Source organism: Oncorhynchus nerka, linkage group LG15 (genome assembly GCF_034236695.1).
Source record: "Oncorhynchus nerka isolate Pitt River linkage group LG15, Oner_Uvic_2.0, whole genome shotgun sequence".
Classification (NCBI taxonomy): Eukaryota; Metazoa; Chordata; class Actinopteri; order Salmoniformes; family Salmonidae; genus Oncorhynchus; species Oncorhynchus nerka.
The window spans coordinates 72,282,550-72,303,440 of NC_088410.1; the positions used below are offsets into that span (position 1 = coordinate 72,282,550).

At 40.9% G+C, this 20,891-nt stretch overlaps 2 protein-coding genes across 2 annotated transcripts in view; both read left to right on the plus strand.

Annotated features, from left to right (window-relative positions):
• Positions 1-1,826: 1,826 nt before the first annotated feature.
• Positions 1,827-7,952, plus strand: LOC115143262 (large ribosomal subunit protein eL22). Its single transcript, XM_029683469.1, has 4 exons — positions 1,827-1,905; positions 3,766-3,882; positions 6,422-6,546; positions 7,763-7,952. The coding sequence occupies exons 1-4, from the start codon at positions 1,894-1,896 to the stop codon at positions 7,905-7,907; spliced, it is 399 nt and encodes a 132-aa protein (XP_029539329.1). The 5' UTR covers positions 1,827-1,893; the 3' UTR covers positions 7,908-7,952.
• A 601-nt stretch (positions 7,953-8,553) lies between these two features.
• Positions 8,554-20,891, plus strand: part of LOC115143263 (chromodomain-helicase-DNA-binding protein 5-like) — a 52,306-nt gene continuing 39,968 nt past the window's right edge. The window contains 3 exon segments of the mRNA XM_029683471.2: positions 8,554-8,810; positions 8,927-8,974; positions 10,572-10,832. Of these exon segments, the coding sequence (XP_029539331.1) occupies positions 10,766-10,832 (67 nt within the window). The 5' untranslated portion in view covers positions 8,554-8,810; positions 8,927-8,974; positions 10,572-10,765.

The following is a 20,891-nucleotide window of genomic DNA, read 5'->3' on the forward strand; positions in this document are numbered from 1 at the left end:
AGATGTGGCAGGGCTTGCAAACTATCACGGATTACAACGGGAAACCCAGCCACTAGCCGCCCAGTGACGTAAGCCTACCACACCAGCTAAATGCATTCTATGCTCGCTTTGAGGCAAGCAACGCTGAACCATGCGTGAGAGCACCAGCTTTTCCAGACGACTGTGTGATCACTCTCCGTAGCCAATGTAAGACCTTTAAACAGGTTATCATTTACAGACATATTATCAGGATATATGTGCTGGCCAGCTGACAAGTGTATTCACTGATTTTCAACCTCTGCCTGACCCAGTCTGTAATACCTACCTGTTTCAAGGAGACCACCATAGTCCCTATGCCCAAGAACGCCAAGGTAACCTGTCTAAATGACTATCGCCCCGTAGCACTCACATCTAGAGCCATGAAATGCTTTGAAAGGCTGTTCATGGATCACAACATAATCTCAGACACCTTGGAGCCACTCCAATTTGCTTACCGCCCCAACAGATGCACAGATGCAATCTCTATTGCACTCCACACTGCCCTTTCCCACCTGGACAAAAGGAACACCTATGTGAGAATGCTGTTCATTGACTACAGCTCAGCGTTCAACAGCATAGTGCCCTTGAAGCTCATCACTAAGCGAAGGTCCCTGGGACTGAACACCTCCCTCTGAAACTGGACCCTGGACTTCCTGACGGGCCGCACACTGGTGGTGAGGATAGACAACGACAAATCCGCCATGCTGACCCTCAACACGGGGGCCATTCAGGTGTGCATGCTTAGTCCCCTCCTGTACTCCCTGTTCACCCACGACTGCATGGCCGCGCACAACTCCAACGCCATCAAGTTTTCAGATGACACAACAGTGATAGGCCTGATACAATCAAATCTAAATGTATTGTTCACATACACATGTTTAGCAGATGTTATTGCAGGTGTAGCGAAATGATTGTAACTACGATGACTACTGACTATGATGAGAGAGCCAATAGGGAGGTGGTCAGAGACCTGGCAGTGTGGTGCCAGGACATCAACCTCTCCCTCAATGTCAGTAAGACAAAGGAGCTGATCTTGGACTACAGGAAACGGAGGGCTGAGCACAGGGCTGCTTCAACTTCGACAGGGCTGTGGCGGAGAGTAGTGAGCTTCAAGTTCCTCGGTGTCCACATCACTAAGGATCTATCATTGTCGAAACACACCAACACTGTCGTGAAGAAGGCACAACAACACATTTTCCCCTACAGGAGTCTGAAAAGCTTTGGCATGGGTCCTCAGATCCTCAATATTCTACAGTTGCACCATTTGAGAGCATTTTTTTTTTCTTTGACAATTTTTTGGGCCTTCCTTTGAGACAACATCTGGTATAAAGGTCCTGGTTGGCAGGAAGCTTGGCACCAGTGATATAACTACCCTCTGTAGTGGCTTGCGGCCAGAGTCAGAGCAGTTGCCATACCAGGCAGTGATGCAACCAATCAGGATGCTCTTGATGGTGCAGCTGTAGAACCTTTTGAGGACCCTAAATCAAAACAATTTAGTGAATACCTGTAGCCCGGAGCCATGTATTTAGAACTATATAAGCATATGGCTCTGCTGTAGCCCACATATGCCCGTTGACTCTATAATAATTGTGGAGTAGTCCTACTCTCAAAATTGGGTTCCAAGATGATTTCAGTTGATCCATAGTTGAAGTGTAGAAAGACGATACAACTGCTTTGCCAAAATAATACTTTCAGCAGAAAAATAAATAAAATGATAAGAAAACTAAGTCAGAAACATCTCACTCAAACTGGGACAAAGAATATCTCCTGGCAGAATTTATCCCCGATTCATGGATTTAATCTATTTATCTAGACCGGATATAGGGTTGTAATAAGTCCCGCCTCTTCCTTTCTGGACAAGAATCGTTGGCCAACATGGCTCCGATTGTGAGTACTCACGGTGAAATATGTTGTATAGCTAACTATAATATGTTTTTATTGTCTGTCGTTTATTGTACTTGATGTGCACGTAATAAATCCATATTGGACTGTGTTTCCGTGAGGCCAAATAAGTAAAGGAGTACCAATAAATGGCTTTGTTTACCAGTTGGGCCTGCACCCAATGAACCACGTTGTAGTAATTTAGTTTGCGTTACCTAGCTATTCGGCAACTGTATTTTAAACGTGAACCATCGGCACACCACCTGGCAATGCACTAGATAGAAGTTGTCGTGCTAAATACAATCCGATTAATGTCACTTTTAAAATGAATACAAATAACGTTGGGCCCTGTTTCCCAAAAGCGTCAGTCAGCATGTGTCGGTTCGAATTTGGTTAGGCGAACCAGACGAGTGTGCTCGCATACTTAATTTAAGATATGAGACTTTCGCTTGAAAAACGAGAAAGAACCGGCAATAGTACCATGTCCATATTGGGCACCGTAGTCAGTAATACACGTCTTCAAAATAGTCTGCATTAATCTAAGGGTGCGTTCGTATAGTCACTCTGGCGATCTACTCCGATTTCAGAGCGCACTCGTCTGAGTGCCAGAGCGCAAAATAACTGATTAATTTACGAACGTGCAACACCCGTTGAATATGACCGGTGTTAGTAAATGTAGAATTAAAACGTGATTAAATTGTTGCCAGCAGTACAATTGGTCACCAAAGCTGTAGATAACGTAAACAGCCAAGCCAGCTCTGCTAGGGCTGGTAAAATGGTCAGTGAGGTGTTCTCTCATTTGTGACTGGAAGTAACTAGCCAACTTTATACTTGACTGGCCAAATTTTGGCTGTGCACGACCACATGAAAAACGTTTTTATTTAATTAGGCAAGTCAGTTAAGAACGAGTTCTTATTTACAATGGCGGCCAAACCGGACGAAGCTGAGCCAATTGTGCGCTGCTCTATGGGTCTCCAGATTATGTTATTTTGTGATACAGCCCGGGATCGAACCAGGGTCTGTAATGACACCTACCGCTGCGCCACTTGGGAGTAGAACTTGCGGGAACAGAAACGTTACAAAATATCATAATATATGCACAAACTGATGGGAATAATGTGTGGAGCTCAACGGTTCTAACGATATACTTAAGCATTTGGGAAACCTGGCCAGTTTGATAACACACACCAAATTTGCTAGTTTTAAAAACAGATTATCCATTATATTATTGTCAAATGGCTGATATAACAATGGAAATAAATGTTTTCAAAAATAGGAAGCAGTAAGGAGGCAAGATCAAGAGGGACAATTCTAGCCCATGAGAGGGCAGGTAGATGTGTACAACAGGCATGTAAAGTGTTTTTTTTTACCTAAAAGTTTCCAGATTGTCACCTGGCCTAATTACAAAAACTCCTAGCTTGGTGAGCGGGAAAAACCGACACCTGCTGGAGAATGATTTTGAGCCCAGTTATCCCTCTCGCTTTGCCTCTTCCTGTTTTTAACAGCCAAGCACCAAAGACAGTACAATATGCAGATTGGCAGAAATTGCTTCTGTAAGTAAGAATTTGTTCTTAACTGACTTGCCTAGTTAAATAAAGATAAAATAAATGTTAAAAAACACTGCTAGCACGTTAGATACTTAAATGAAACCACCAGTGGTGTATTCATCATGCCAACTGTTTGGAGTAAAAATATTTACTCAACACAAATCGTTTTGCAACAAAAACAAGTTTCTATTTGACAAATTCGGGTAGGTCCCTCCCTGTTCCGTTTGGTTCTTAAATGGTAATCGATTTCCTTTGCATGACGAAATGTATTTATCAAGTCATTTGGAATAACGTTCGCCCCTCTGCAATGTCTTGACAGAAGAAGCAGGTCATCAAAAAGACCAAAACAGGTGGCAAGAAGAAGAAGCAGGTCCTGAAGTTCACCTTGGACTGCACTCACCCAGTGGAGGATGGCATCATGGATGCTGCCAACTTTGTAAGTGGCCAATGTTAGAGAAAATAACATGCAATATCCTAGGGCTGGGAATTGCCACGAAGTTCACAATATGATATTATTGCGTTTCTCACTATTCTATGTCTTGCGATTCGATACTATTATTGCGAGTGACGTTCCAAACATATTGCTCACTGTTGCAGAGATGAAAATTATTTTTGATCAGTCATGGAAATAAGTTCTGTAAACACGTTGGCTCCCTATTTTAAAAAGATGAAGAACAGGCCTTGAGATGAAAAATACCAGTGTTTTGTCACAGGCACAGCCGACTAGCACTAGCTAATGCTACCTACCCATGTGTTGGTCCCATGTTTCATGAGCATTATTCAACAGCAGTCAAGGTTGTTCTGGCTCTGAGGCCTATAATGTGCTAATGTATTAAGTGGACAATACGGAATGTTTTTTAATTTAAAGACTAATCAACACTGATTTTACAGGGGTGTGAGTTCGCTGATGCTCTCTATTGGCCTATATGTCCATTCAGAAAGTTTCCTAAAGTAGCCTATCTCTTTAATATGAATCAAACACTCCTGTCATGATGTAATCTTGTGAAAGGCCGATTTTCAGTAGCTTAGACTACATTATTTCTCTCATTATGGCCTCTTCTCTTTGAAGAACCACCCCCGAATGGTTATGTCGGTGACAGTGTTCATTGGCCTGGCCAATTACTGTGACCTCAAATTCCAAGACTGGCACAGCCCTAATTGTAATGTTATTTTTGGTGTTGATGAGTTACTCCGGTGATGGGAGGATAAACTGCATTAAGTAATTAGCCTAGGCACAGAGGCCTGCTAGCCAGCTGCACAGATGGGACACATTTGCAATGTGGTATTTAGCTATGTTTTTATCTATTTGTAGTGCTTTAGCCACTGAATTCTTGTAAGTCGCTCTGGATAAGAGCGTCTGCTAAATGACTTAAATGTAAATGTAGTTTTTACTTGAAAGAATAAAACATCAATCACAAAATGTGCCACTTGCACAATACAGCTAATTCCGCACCGCACTGCATCTCGCCTGGGTTGTAGCCTCAGCGAACGGCGTGGGGCACTAGCATTCGTCATGGATGTGGGGTTGTAAAACGTGAATTTGGACCAATCCCCGACAACCCATATATCAAACTTTAGCTACTAAGCTCTACTTTGTAACTTTCTGTTTGTTTTGTCTCTGATAACATTTGAATAACAGTAGTGATGAAAACCTTTACTTTATATTTCTGTCAAAATATGTCCGATGACTTGAAACACCCTCAGGACTTTCCCACACTTCTTGGAAATACAATGTTGCATCGGTCTTACTGTGGTATGTTTGGGAATACTCATGGCAAATATGAAAACAGATTTGGCAAGTTTAACAAATTGGGCAGTCCCACAGATCTGAATGTTCTTAGCACGGCACCTGCTTTACATTTGGGCTCATATCGTGTCAATATCATAAAGCACAGTATTGGGATTGTTAGACATGGGTAACAACTGCCACAATAATGTTTTCAAATTAGTTATCTATTTTAACAAGCATATTATTAACATTTCGTGGGGAGAAAAATATATTTTGGGGGGTAGAATCCATTGTTGCATCAACCTAACGCCATAATAATATCGCCGAAATGTAACTATTGATTATTTTTATTTATTTTTTCACTACAATATCCTATTAAATGTCTTTATTACTAGAGAAGGGCCCTATTCTTTTGATGTAAACATTGCATGGCACAAATGATTCATAATCCAGATACTCCTAGTTTATCCACGTTATGCTGATACTGGCCTGTCTTGAATGTAGTAACGCTACAACTGTAATGGGTAGTGGGGTATGATATTTTGCAGTTGGTGTGTTACACCGCAGACAATTAGGGTTCAGATTAGTGCTGAGCGATTAGGGGTTTTTGAGGTTGGTTTCGGTTGGATTTTTGGTTTCAATTATTTTTGTGGGTTGACTGCTGTAATAACACCATATCTGATGGTGGTGACTGCCCATTACTGGTTCACTTACTAACCATAATTTATTTACTTTAATAAAATATTTGTTTTATGTTATGACGTATCAGTATTTTGGACTAACAGATTGTTTGTTGGTCAGCTCGGGCCCAGGTTATTACAGTTGTGAAACGTGAATGCCATTTGTGGCTAGCATTAATGCAAGGTGACTCTACATCTGGGCCTTATTTAATGGGGGTCAGGGTTCAAATTATACATTGACTCTTGGCTAGCCCCGAAGTGTTCTGGGGGTGCCCGACGTATCCTGATAGTTGCAATGACACTTGTACTCGTCTTCTCTTACTTGCACTGATTTAGCTGTTAGCTGCCTTGAGGAACTTTTAGTTAGTATGACTATATGTGGTTGTCGTACCTAACTAAAGTTAAATGCGTTAACTAAATTCCTCTGAATTAGAGCATCTACTAAATGTTTAACATGTAAATTATATTGACAGAATATTTGCAGCAGTGTGTAGCAGTCATTACAGCTAGTATCCATATTTGGGAGAAAGACTGTCCTAAAATACACATTTGGTCTTGTTGGTTAGGAGCAATTCCTGCAGGAGCGCATCAAGGTCAACGGTAAAGCTGGGAACCTGGGTGGTGGTGTGGTGTCCATTGAGAGGAGCAAGAGCAAAATCGCTGTGAATTCTGAAGTGCCCTTCTCCAAAAGGTATGTTTAAATCTAGATTGTATTCATCTTTTGAAATGCCCTGCTTGCAATGTGATGTGCCGAGCAACATCACTTGCCATTTTATGTTGTTGTCTGATGGAGGGACTTGGTTTGTCTCCACAGTTATGCATGTAAGGGTTATTGCATTTTCACCTGTTCAATTAGGAAGTTGGAGCTGTCTTTTTCTTTATGTGATGTTTTCCATGTTGCTTCCTGTTATGGGGTCATGGTACTGTTTTGTAATTGATGTTAGGCCTTTATTGGTTTTATTGTTTTGCCTGATGGACAGTCTGGAGCAAATCCATGTATAATTAATTATTTGAAGTGCTTTTAAAGTGATTAGCGTTTGAAATAAGGTCTGAGGCTCATAAAATACTAACATTAGGCGGACTGAGATGTACATGAATAGAAAAAGTTAAGAGACATGGATAGAACGCATGTTATTTTTGGACTTCAGTCAGTTTTATTTCCACAAGTGGAGATGCTGTGATCTGATCAATGTATCCAGCTGTGAACATGATTTTTGTCAGTTTTATTAATTTTTTTCTTCCATGTCACCATGTATCCTCAGACATTCATTGATTCTTAAGCACCGTCTGAAGCTATATTTAACCCTATATGGCATGAAATTATAGAACACTAGCAACCCCCCCTCCCCCCCCAATAATTGGAAATGTATCATTTATAATCATGGATTTATTTTATATTGTGCTTTTCATAACAAGAACAATCTCAAAGTTGCTTTAAAAACAAAATTGGGGATCTGGCAGTTCTATCGCATCCCCCGATGACAGGCAGTTCGGAAAGGTACAGGTACAGAAGTCAGAAGTTTACATACACTTAGGTTGGAGTCATTAAAATAGTTTTTCAACCACTCCACAAAAGTCTTGTTAACAAACTATAGATTTTGCAAGTCAGTTAGGACATTTAGCAATTTTCCAACAATTGTTTACAGACGGGGTCTCACATTGATGTTTCAATTGTGACGAGGGAGTCCTGATTTGTTATGGGGGTGCAAGTTGTTTAGAAAATTGCAGATAGAAAAGTTAAACATGGAGTTGATTCAATGTTCTGCATGTCATTTTGTCCTAATTGCACTTTCTGATAAGTTCTCAAAATATAAATCTAACAAATGTACAGTACACCTTTGTCACAATGTAATTTTCAATGGGTTTACATTGCTGACACTGCTGGTCTTTCCTCTCCTTTCTGACAGATATTTGAAATATCTGACCAAGAAGTATCTGAAGAAGAACAACCTGAGGGACTGGCTGCGTGTGGTGGCCAACACCAAGGAGAGTTACGAACTGCGCTACTTCCAGATCAACCAGGATGAGGAGGAGGAGGAGGACGAAGATTAAATCCATGCCACTGTCTTTTGTCAATAAAATTTCAAAGGAACGAAAGCTTCTCACATGGTTTTATTTGCTGATTTGAGACTAAACCTGCACGTTTGAAAAGGTGTACCTACTCTTGCAATGCGCTGGTTAGACTTGAAAACCCATATTCTTTAGCATGCAAAAATGTTTGTGCTCTGTGTTTACATGGAGTTGTCTGGGGGAAATATTGCAAGCAATACATTTATTTGTTACCAACAGCTTTCTACTTTGACAACACTCAACCTTGAAACTGACAGTTGATTGCATTCAGATTTAGTTGTGTGTTTGTACATAAAAATAATGATTCCATTTATCAATTAATGCTTCAAATAGTAGTGTGTGTTGGCTGAAATTACTTCTTGAATCTGCTTTTAGATAAATGGTGGGCTCTAAAAATGACGCTTCCTTCATTTTATGTGGTCCAACCATAGTGTATGGGCAAAGATGGTTTAAATTCAGTTATCTAGAAACTCCAAAAACTCGGTTTCTTTCTCCAAAAGAAATCGCTGATCATGCCTGCAGACGATGTCATGGTGACGTTGGCTGGCTAGGCACATGCGCAGATACACGTAATTTGGTCTAATGGTCGTTTCGCAACGAATTGCGCATGTGCATCCGGTCAGTCACTCCGAAGAAAATGAAAACGTATCAGTCTATTTTATTTAACCAGGCAAGTCTGTTAAGAACCAATTCTTATTTACAATGACGGCCTAGGCAAAATGTTTCATGTGGGGAAGGGGGATTAAATCAAAAATATAGGACAACACACCACGGCGAGAGACACGAAAACACTACATAAAAAAAGAGACGTAAGACAACAGCGTGGCAGCACAAAACATGGTACAAACATTATTGGACAAAGACCACAGCACAAAGGGCAAGAAGGTAGAGACAATACATCACGTGAATCACCCACAATTTTCAGTAAGAGTGTCCATGATTAAGTCTTTGAATGAAGAGATGGAGTTAAAACTCCAGTTTGATTGGGGGTTTTTTTGCAGCTCGTTCCAGTCGCTAGCTGCAGCGAACTGGAAAGAGGAGCGACCCAGGTATGTGTGGCAGAAAGGGTGGAGGATGAGGGCTGCAGTAGGTATCAGGAAGGGGAGAGAGGCCTTAGAGGGTTTTATAAATAAGCATCAACCAGTGGGTCTTGTGACGTGTATACAGAGAAGACCACTTTACAGAGGAGTATAAGAGTGCAGTGATGTGTCCTATAAGGAGCATTAGTGGCAAATCTGATGGGCGAATGGTAAAGAACATCTAGCTGCACCCTTACCTGCCTATCTATAAATGACGTATCCATAATCTATAAAGGTCATCTGACTCAGGGTTAGTTTGGCAGCTGGGGTGAAAGAGGAGCGATTACGATAGAGGAAACCAAGTCTAGATTTAACCTTAGCCTGCAGCTTTGATATGTGCTGAGAGAAGGACAGTGTACCGTCTAGCCATACTCCCAAGTACGTGTATGAAGTGACTACCTCAAGCTCTTAATAAAAACCCTCAGAGGTGGTAATCACACCGGAAAAGAGGGACATTCTTCTCACCAAACCGCATGGCCTTTGTTTTGGAGGTGTTCAGAACAAGGTTAAGGGCATAGAAAGTTTGTTAGACTAAGAAAGCTTTGTTGTAGAGAGTTTAACACAAAATCCTGGGAGGGGCTAGCTGAGTATAATACTATCTGCATATAAATGGATGAGAGTGCTTCCTACTTTCACGAGGTAATAGCATGTTCAGGCACTTAAAACATTGTCTTGAATCAATGTGACTTTTAGATTTCAAGAAAATGAACTAAGGAAGAATGTGTCGCTTCTCTCATTGACTTCTCAAACCCCGGTCTGTTCTGCGGACTGCTTCACAAGCTTTCCCGGAAGTATCGCGATGTTGGACCTATGGGTTTAGAAACTGGTCTGATCACACGAGCGACTTGTTCCCGCGGTGGTAACCTTGACAACTATTCAAGCAAGCGACTGCACAGGCTGCACACTTGCCAATAAACTGGATTTCTTGTCAGTGAAAGGAAGTTTGTTGAATGCATGCCTTTGCTAAATACTTTCTAAAACCTAAAGGAAATGGACTACTATACTTGAAATTGCAATTCAACCAAATATACTCTAGGCTACAATGTTACGAACGAATGCCCTCTCTCTAATGTAGGCTAGCTGATTATTTACTTTGTAATATTCGCACTTCGGCACGCGTAGCCTACATCAATCAAGATACAATATAGCCAAAATTACCGCTACCTTAAAATCGATATAATTATCGTTAAACGACGTAATGTTGGCGGTTATTCAAACCCAGTTTGACTTAGATCGATTGTCTTACTGGCTACATGATTACGTTGCATTGAATCCATTTGAAACGACATGCAAAGTGGGGACTCGCGAGGGGATTGAATCCCCCCACTCCCCATACCCTGGTGTAACCTCAATTTCTTTGGACTTGCTTGGGAAATGGGCAAAGCGACAGGCTGGTGGTGCACACAGTGGCATTGCTACTTGCAGCACTGCTCACGACTAGTAAAAGTAGTAACTAGGGGAGCATGCCTAACTAGTTGTGGTGAAAATTATGGGATGGATTGTCATGGCAACAGACCAGACGTCACAATTTGGGCATGTGTTCCATTTTTGTCTTTCTTATTTTCAGACTGGAGGACTTAGATAGTGAAGAGTGGAAAAGGAAACCGATTTTTCCCAACAAAAAGAAGGAAGCCATCTTTCTTGAAAATAAATGGTATTTACACAAGTATCATACAATTATTTTCCGGGAGGCACGAAGAGGTGAACCAGTGGCATTTTCAGGGTTAACTTTCAGAGAGGTTTTTTTTGTATGCGTTAAAGATGCCTGGGTCGTTAAGCAATGAAGACGAGGGACAAGACGACATGGATTTTGAAGACGAGATACCAGGTGAGGGAATGAAGTAAGGGGAGGGGGAGTTTCTGCCCTGAATATATTTTGCGCTGCTATACGCCTAGTTGAATGTGGGGGAAAGTGCTTGCCCCACGTTCTAGGAGAAAAGAGGAGGGGTGGGGTGCAGTAAGCATTCCTATTTATTATTTTAGTACTACCCGTTTTCCTCGGGCACAGGTTTGCAGGGGTCGCCAATGTGTCATCTTCAAATGATGATATGATATGGCCGAATGAAAAGCCGCCATCTGTGGTAGCCTACTGAAATGACCCGGTCCGAGAAAAGAACAGCCGCAGGCATCAGTGCGTTCGTGTGAAAAAAATATATGAAAACCTCCGATGTTAGGCCACCGAACTCCATTTTACTTTGACTGCGATCAGCATAGATAGGCTACTTGATTTTTGTTATTAGATTTAGGCACATGCACAATTTTGTTGGTGCACCGTTTTATGCTCTTACCATATACTGTTTTTTATTGTTTCTTTATGAGGTCAGAAGTTGCACCGATCGATCACATGCTGTGACAGCTGAATAAAAGGTATTCGTTGTCTATAAATTAATGTCAATAAACGTCCCATCTCACCCAGGTGCTACTGCCCCGTTATCACAAATTGTGCAGCTGTGTCCCAATTGTTTTGAGGCTCTTGTCCAAAGTCAGCAGTGGCCGCAGAGGTGCTGGGCTGTGACTATGAAAACACGTGTAACAGGAAAACAATAGTTTAGAGCAGGGGTCCCCAATTACATTCAGCCATGGGCAGATTTTTCCTTGAGTGGATGGTCAGGGGACCAGAATATAGTTGTAAACCATTTGTACATGGCTAATTGACCGCAATAATCCCAAACAGTGCCGAAATAAAGTATTCATACCCCATGATTTATTCCACATTTTGTTTTTAAGGCCTGAATTAAAATGTGGATTAAATATATATATATATACATTTTTCTAACCCATCTACACACAATACCCCCACACAATGACAAAGTGAAAACATGTTTTTATAAATGCTTGCTAATTTATTGAAAATTAAATACAGAAATATCTAATTTACATAAGTATTCACACCACTGAGTTAACACTTTGTAGAAGCTCCTTTTGCAGCGATTACAGTTGTGAGTCTTTCTGGGTAAGTCTCTGAGCTTTCCATACCTGGATTTTTTGCCCATTATTCTTTTCAAAATTCTTCAACCTCGGTCAAAATTGGTTGTTGATCATTGCTAGACAACCATTTTCAGGTCTTGCCATAGATTTTCAAGTAGATTTATGTCAAAACTGGAACTCGGCCACTCAAGATTATTCATGTCTTCTTGGTGTGCAACTCCAGTGTAGATTTGGCCTTCTGTTTTAGGTTATTGTCCTGCTGAAAGGTGAAATCATCTTCCAGTGTCCGGTGGAAAGCAGACTGAACCAGGTTTTCCTCTAGAATTTTGCCTGTGCTTAGCTCAATTCAGTAAAAATGTTTCAATTCTGAAAAATCACGGACCTTAACGATTACAAGCATACCCATAACATGATGCAGCCACCACTATGCTTGAACATATGGAGAGTGTTACTCGGGAATGTGTTATATTGGATTTGCCCCAAACTTAACAGTTCCTATTCAGGACAAAAAGTTAAATGCTTTGCCACATTGTTTTGCAGTATTACTTTAGTGCCTTGTTGCGAACAGGATGCATGTTTTGGAATATTTTTTATTCTGTACAGGCTTGCTTCTTTTCACTCTTGTCAAATAGGTTAGTATTGTAGAGTAACTATAATGTCGTTGATCCATCCTCAGTTTTCTCCTATCACAGCCATTATATTCTAACTGTTTTAACTTCACCATTGGCCTCATGGTGAAATCCCTGAGCGGTTTCCTTCCTCTCCGGCAACTGAGTTAAGAAGGGAGCCTGTATCTTTCTAATGACTTTGATGTGTAACCTTTATTTAACTAGGCAAGTCAGTTAAGAACAAATTCTTATTTACAATGATGGCCTATACCCGCCAAAGCCGGATGACGCTTAGCCAATTGTGCACCGCCCTAATCATGGCCGGTTGTGATACAGCCTGGAATCGAACCAGGGTGTCTGTAGTGACACCTCAAGCACTGAGATACAGTGCCTTATAGCCGCTGAGCCACTCGGGAGCCCAGTACACCATCCAAAGTGTAATTAATAACTTCACCATGCTCAAATGGATATTCAATGTCTGCTTTCTTATTTTTACCCATATACCAATAGGTGCCCTTCTTCTTTGGAAAACCTCTTTGGTCTTTGTGGTTGAGTCTGTCTTTGAAATTCACTGCTGAGGGACCTCACAGATAATTGTATGTGTGGGCTACAGAAATTAGGTAGGCATTTAAAAAATAGTTAATGCAAGTTATTATTTGACTTGTTAAGCAAATGTTTACTTGAGAACTTATTTAGGCTTGCCATAACGGGGTTGAATACGTATTGACTCAAGACAATACAGTTTATAATTTTTTATTAATTTGTAAACATTTCGAAAAAAACAATTCCACTTTGGCATGATGGAGTATTGTGTGGAGGCCAGTGACAACTCCATTTAATCCATTTTAAAATCAGCTGTAATACAAAAATGTGGGAAAAAGTAAAGGGGTGGGAATAGTTTTTGAAGGCACTGTAGTATTTGAAAAAAACTAACTTCAAACCTTGATTACATTAGGATGCTTCTCTATTAATGTGTAGGAATGCTTGAACATATTTCCTAAATTAAAATCACTATGAGCTCATTTCCTGGTGATTTTACAGTCTTATGTCCAAGAATGAAAATTATATAAAATAATAAATATACAGTGCATTTGTAAAGTATTCAGACTCCTTGACTTTTTCCACATTTTGTTATGTTACAGCCTTATTCTAAAATGGATTAAAAAAAAATATATATTCTCATCGATCTTCACACAATACCCCATAATGACAATTTTGCAAAGTTATTCAAAATAAAAAGCTGAAATATCACATTTACTTAATAAGCATTCAGACCATTTACTCAGAACATTGTTGAAGCACCTTTGGCAATGATTACAGCTTCGAGTCCTCTTAGGTATGACGCTACAAGCTTGGCACACCTGTATTTGGGTAGTTTCTCCCATTCTTCTCTGCAGATCCTCTCAAGCTCTGTCAGGTTGGATGGTCTGTAAAACTACACTTTTGAATGTACTCAAGACCATGGCCATGTTCAGTTGCCAAATGTTTTAGAATGATGGAGATAGAAATACCATGAATAAAGCCAATGTTATTCCTTATTCTTCATGTAAGAGAGGCATGCTTGTTCTACATAGCCAATTTCTATTTGAACGGTCAAAAACGTTGCGTCCTACTATGTGAACCCTCCAAACCTTAAAATGGTGAGAGCATGGTAGATGACATCTTTAAACCCATCAACTCATCTCTTATTTACACTGCTAGTTAAATAGGGTGCCCCCTGAGCCTGGTTTATCAATCTCTCCATCCATTGCAGTCAACCAGGTCCTAAATATCTGGGGAGCCAGTGGCTGAGCCAGTGTCAGGCCAGGGGTGATGTGATGAAGTACCTTACAGGAATGGTCCAGGCCAGGAGCCTGCCTTTTTATTCCACCATGTCAGTTCACTCAATACAATCATTGCATTCATAGTTTTTCTCCTCCAGCTAGCTCCAGGCCCCAGATGATTTACTACTGGATTAGCAGCCAGGGCTAGGGTTGCACATTTTGGGGAATATTCAGAGGTGGAAACTCTCTGTGGGAATTAACGGGAATATATTGGAATTAACGGAAATATATGCAAATTAATATTAATACCATTTAAATGTAGATGTTTTTTTACATTGGATATATTTACCATATCATATGGAGATCACACAGAAACATAATCCTTTTACCTTATCATAAGTAGATATAATTGAAAATTATGAAATCCTTCCAATAGAAATAAAAAAAACTATTTTAGTTATGAATTGAACTTTAATTAAATGAGTTGACTCTTCACATGGGATGACTTCACTGAACAACAGAAGAAAGGGAATGATCCCCAATGATCCATCACATCTTTTCAACATACATCTGTAAAATGATAGTCTAAACTAAAGCTTTGGTTTTCTTCCTCTCAGGCTTCCATGTCTTCTCCCTGAACCTCCTCAATGTCCACCCCTTGAACATCAGACTCTGAGGCCTCATCTTCACTGTCACTTTCCAACCTAGTTGAGGATGGCTCTTTGTCAGGCTCAAAAACCCTCAAATTTGCCCGGATGGCCACCAATTTTTCAACCCTTGTATTGGTCAGCCTGTTGCGTGCTTTGGTGTGTGTGTTCCCAAACAAGGACCAGTTGCGCTCTGAGGTGGCTGATGTTGGTGGGATTTGGAGGATGATGGAGGCAACAGGGGAAAGAGCCTCAGATCCACAAAGTCCCTTCCACTAGGTGGCTGATGAGATATGTTGGCATGACTGCCATATTGCATCTCCATCGAAAGCCCTTGCTTGGAAGTGTACTTTGCCCGACTGCCAAGAACCTTGCCCTCATCCAGGCCAAAGTGGCGAGACACGGTAGTGATGACACCATAGGCCTTGTTGATCTCTGCATCAAACAGGATGCTCTTGCCAGCATACTTGGGGTCCAACATTGCTTGGAGCAAAGTGAAGTGGGCAGGGCAGTACGGATTCTTTCTCTTAAGTCAGCAAGCGGAGTCTGAACATCAGACAGGATGGCATTCTTTCCCTCAATATGTGCAATGGCTACTGCTATAGGTTTCAGGCTGCTTACCACTCTCTCCCAAAATACATCATCCAGGAGGATCCTCTTGATGGTGCTGTCCATATTGGCAGACTGTGATATGGCCATTTATTGGAGAGACTCCTTCCCCTCCAGGAGACTGTCAAACATGATGATAACACCACCCCAAACGGATGTTGCTGGGCAGCTTCAATGTGGTGCTTTTATTCTTCTCACTTTTCTTGGTGAGGTAGATTGCTGCTACAACTTGATGACCCTTCACATACCTAACAATATCCTTGGCTCTCTTATAGAGTGTATCCATTGTTTTCAGTGCCATGATGTCCTTGAGGAGCAGATTCAATGCATGAGCAGCACAGCCAATGGGTGTGATGTGAGGGTAGGACTCCTACTTTAGACCAAGCAGCCTTCATGTTCGCAGCATTGTCTGTCACCAGTGCAAATACCTTCTGTGGTCCAAGGTCATTGATGGCTGCCTTCAGCTCATCTGCAATGTAGAGACCAGTGTGTCTGTTGTCCCCTGTGTCTGTGCTCTTATAGAAAACTGGTTGAGGGTTGGAGATGATGTAGTTAATTATTCCTTGCCCACGAACATTCGACCACCCATCAGAGATGATTGTAATACAGTTTGCTTTCTCTGTGATTTGCTTGACCTTCACTTGAACTCTGTTGAACTCTGCATCCAGCTAATGAGTAGAAAAAGCATGTCTGGTTGGAGGCGTGTATGCTGGGCGAAGAACATTCAGAAATCTCTCAATACACATTGCCTGTGAGCATCAGAGTTGAACCAGTTGTATACACAGCTCGAGCAAAACATTCATCAGCATTTCTCTGACTATGTTCCTCCATTGAGTCAACAAAACCTCTGATTCCAGGAGGACCATGAGCTGTTGCTATCGATAAGGTGTCTGATTCATCATTTTCAACTCAAATAGAAGTAGAGGGACTTTTGTCAGAGGTTGCTTGTTGTGAGCGCTGAGGGAACTTTATGCACTTGGCCAGATGATTCTGCATCTTTGTTGCATTCTTCACATATGATTTGGCACAGTATTTGCTAATGTACACAGCTTTAACTTCTACATTAGCTGCAGTGAAATGTCTCCACACATCAGATAGTGCCCGTGGCATTTCACCTTTAAAGATGAGAAAAAAATGAGTAAAATAACCCAAATATACAATTTAAATAGTTAAGCAGTTAGATTAAACAACTCCTTTGTAAGATACATGTTTTAAAAGGAAACATGCATGGAAACAGGTGAATTAACACTCCTCAGTTAGCAGGCTCAAGCAAGCTAAAACCAACATGGTAGCAAAAACTAACTAGCAGAAATTGTTAAGTTAGAAATGATTTAAACACACTTTGCTGTAGTCTACTATTTACTAGTTAACAAAAAAATCATGTATGTCGTATAAAATATATTCACCCCACCAAGTATTGTAATCAAACTTTACCAAAAAGCATGTAGTCCTTAGCTCAGACAGTGTAGTAGTGTCGGCTCAATATTGATTTATTTTAATTTTAATTTCACCTTTATTTAACCAGGTAGGCTAGTTGAGAACAAGTTCTCATTTGCAACTGCGACCTGGCCAAGATAAAGCGTAGCATTTCCACACATACAACAACACAGAGTTACACATGGAATAAACCAAATATACAGTCAATAATACAGTAGAACAAAAGAAAACAAAAATTCTACATACAGTGAGTGCAAATGAGGTAAGTTAAGGAAATAAATAGGCCATGCTGGCGAAGTAATTACAATATAGCAATTAAACACTGGAATGGTAGATCGGCAGAAGATGAATGTGCAGGTAGAGATACTGGGGTGCAAAGGAGCAAAATGAATACATAAATACCAGTATGGGGATGAGGTAGGTAGATAGATGGGCTGTTTATAGATAGGCTAAGTACAGGTGCAGTGATCTGTAAAATGCTCTGACAGCTGGTGCTTAAAGCTAGTGAGGGAGATGTGAGTCTCCAGCTTCAGAGATTTTTGCAATTCGTTCCAGTCATGGGCAGCAGAGAACTGGAAGGAAAGATGACCAAAGGAGGAATTGGCTTTGGGGTTGAACAGTGAGATATACCTGCTGGAGCTCGTGCTACGAGTGGGTGCTGCTATGGTGACCAGTGAGCTGAGATAAGGTGGGGCTTTACCTAGCAGAGACTTGTAGATAACCTGTAGCCAGCGGGTTTGGCGACGAGTATGAAGCGAGGGCCAACCAATGAGAGCATACAGGTTGCAATAGTGGGTAGTGTATGGGGCTTTGGTGACAAAACGGATGGCACTGTGATAGACTGCATCCAGTTTGTTGAGTAGAGTGTTGGAGGCTTTAGCTAGTTAGCTTGCACTTGCTAGCTAATTTGTCCTATTTAGCTAGCTTGCTGTTGCTAGTTAATTTGTCCTGGGATATAAACATTAGGTTGTTATTTTACCTGAAATGCACAAGGTCCTGTACTCCGACAATTAATCCACACATAAAACAGTCAACCGAATCGTTTCTAGTCATCTAGTCCTCCTTCCAGGCTTTTTCATCTTTGAATTTATATGGTGATTAGATGCCAAACTTTCATAGTATTACTACACCGACCGGCAATGCAGTTCGTCTTTCAATCACCCACGTGGGTATAACCAATGAGGAGATGACACGTGGGTACCTGCTTCTATAATCCAGTGAGGAGATGGGAGAGGCAGGACTTGCAGCGCGATCTACGTCAGAAATAGAAAGGAGCTCTATTTTAGCCCTTGGCAATGCAGACGCTCGCGAGCAGTGTGGGTGCAATAATTAAATAACATAGATTTCTAAATTTATTTTGCAACGCTCGCACACGCATTACGAGCGGTGTGGTCAGCTTATTAGCGTAAATAACAGAATGCCTATGTCTGAGCTCCTGTCTGATATTAGCCTTAGCCTGTTACATAAAAACATGTACATTATTATAATTTACAACAACATTTGACATTGGAGCATACATAAAAGGTTATTTTATGTGTAGTGCATTCGGAAAGTATTCAGACCCTTTGACTTTTTCCATATTTTGTACTTTACTTATTTTAAAATTACTGAAATAAAAATAAATCTTCATTCTACACACAATACCCTATAATGACAAAGCAAAAACAGGTTTTTAGAAATTTGTGGTAATTTATAAAAAAATAAATACAAATACTTTATTTACATAAGTATTCAGACCCTCTGCTATGAGACTCGAAATTGAGCTCAGGTACATCCTGTTTCCATTGATCATCCTTGAGATGTTTCTACCACTTGATTGAGGTCCACCTGTGGTAAATTCAATTCATTAGACATACACTTGTCTACATAACACCTGTCCCACAGTTGTCAGTGCAGGTCTGAGCAAACACCAAGGCATGAGGTCAAAGGAAGGCGCAGATCTGGGGAAGGGTACTAAAACATTTCTGCAGCATTGAAGGTCCCCAAGAACACAGTGGCCTCCAGTGACCTCCATCATTCTAATGCATCACAAAAAACAAAAATGTATTACATTTTAGAATAAGGCTGTAACGTAACAAAATGTGGAAAAAGTCAAGGGGGCTGAATACTTTCCGAATGCACTGTAGTCATGGGTGTTATGGAGCAAACCGACTCACAAAATACTGTACCTTTAAAATGATTTCTATTGGTACAATTTAATTAAGATCAGCTTAGCTTCAGAAAGAGGAGTTCTTTGCAATTTTAGCACATAGTCTGCCAGCCACATCCTGAGGGATAACGCAATCACTGATGCACGACCCCAATAACCAAAGACTTGTGGTTAAAAACGAAGTGTAAATGCATGCAAATAGCTATGAAAATGTGTGATTTTAAATTAATCCTTCTTGTTATGTTTAAGTTGATTCTTTATATGTTTTATATATTTTCTCCCAGTGTGTTCTACACTGAGTGAAAAAAACATTAGGAACACCGTTCTAATATTGACTTGCACCCCCTTTTGCCATCAGAACAGCCTCAATTCGTCTGGCATGGACTCTACAAGGTGTCGAAAGAGTTTCACAGGGATACTGGCCCATCTTGAATCCAATGCTTTTCACAGTTGTTTCAAGTTGCCTGGATGTCCTTTGGCTGTTGGACCATTCTTGATACACATAAGAAACTGTTGAGTGTGAAAAACCCAGCAGCGTTCCAGTTATTGACACTCTGAAACTACCATACCATGTTCAAAGGCACTTAAAGCTTTTGTCTTGCCCATTCACCCTCTGGATGCACACACACAATCCATGTCTCAAGGATTGAAAATCCTTATTTAACCTGTCTCCTCCCCTACATCGACACTGATTGAAGTGGATCAATAAGTGACACCAATAAGGGATCATAGATTTCACCTGGTCAGTCTGTTATGGAATGAGCAGGTGTATAATTGTGCATGCAGCATGTTAACCGTGCATGATGCTTTGATGTGAGTGTTTTTCATATAGACCCAGCCAGGCTTGACAGCAGTCTTAAGGAATTTCAGGATTGGCAGGGGCCCTCCACAAGCCATGGAGGGAGAACCGAGGACCCACAGTACAGTAGCTTCCACTGTTAGCTGTCACAGCCATACAATCACCACTCACTGTCAAATCATTCAGTTGTCCTTCCCATTGTCACATTTTATTTGTCATGTCACTAGCACTGCCCCTGTGTCTCAGTTTTACATGTTGCTACTACATCTCTTTTTTTCATGGTTTCATCCTTCTCTGAAATGTAAAGATTATCATGGGCTTTTGTGTGCCTACTAAAGTCATCCCTGATTGGTGGGGCTATTTTTGGAGGCTCCACTGTGAAAGCTGACACCTTTTTTTGTCCAACTGTGTGTGCATGTGTGTGATGCTTGCCCGAGTAAATGTATATTATACTTGGGCAAGCATCACCTTTTACACTAGTTACCACTACATTTGTGTTCAACTGCACATATATGTTCTAATTACACTGTCATAATATACTACTACCATATAAAATGTATGAATGGGTGAGCAAGAATAGCAAAATATATAAGGAGCTGTAATGCTCTGTTACATCTGCCACCACCAGGCTCCTGCTGACCAGGCTCCTGCTGCCCTGAATTGACCCACAGTACACAACTAGCTCACTCACACACCATCACTCTGTACCCTTAGATATACACTGCCCTGCCACCATTTATTATCACTAACTTCCAAGACCCAGGAGCAGGAAAGTGAGCTCACAGTCAATGACTACTGCTCAAAACAGATTTTCTTGCAGTCTGCAATTCAGAATGCTACGCTATGACGGCATATCCGCTGCTAGATTGACCAAACTTGACCAAACTTTGGAGTAAATGTGTGTGAGTTCACTTTTGTGTTTCCCAAGACATGACTAGAGTGGGCTA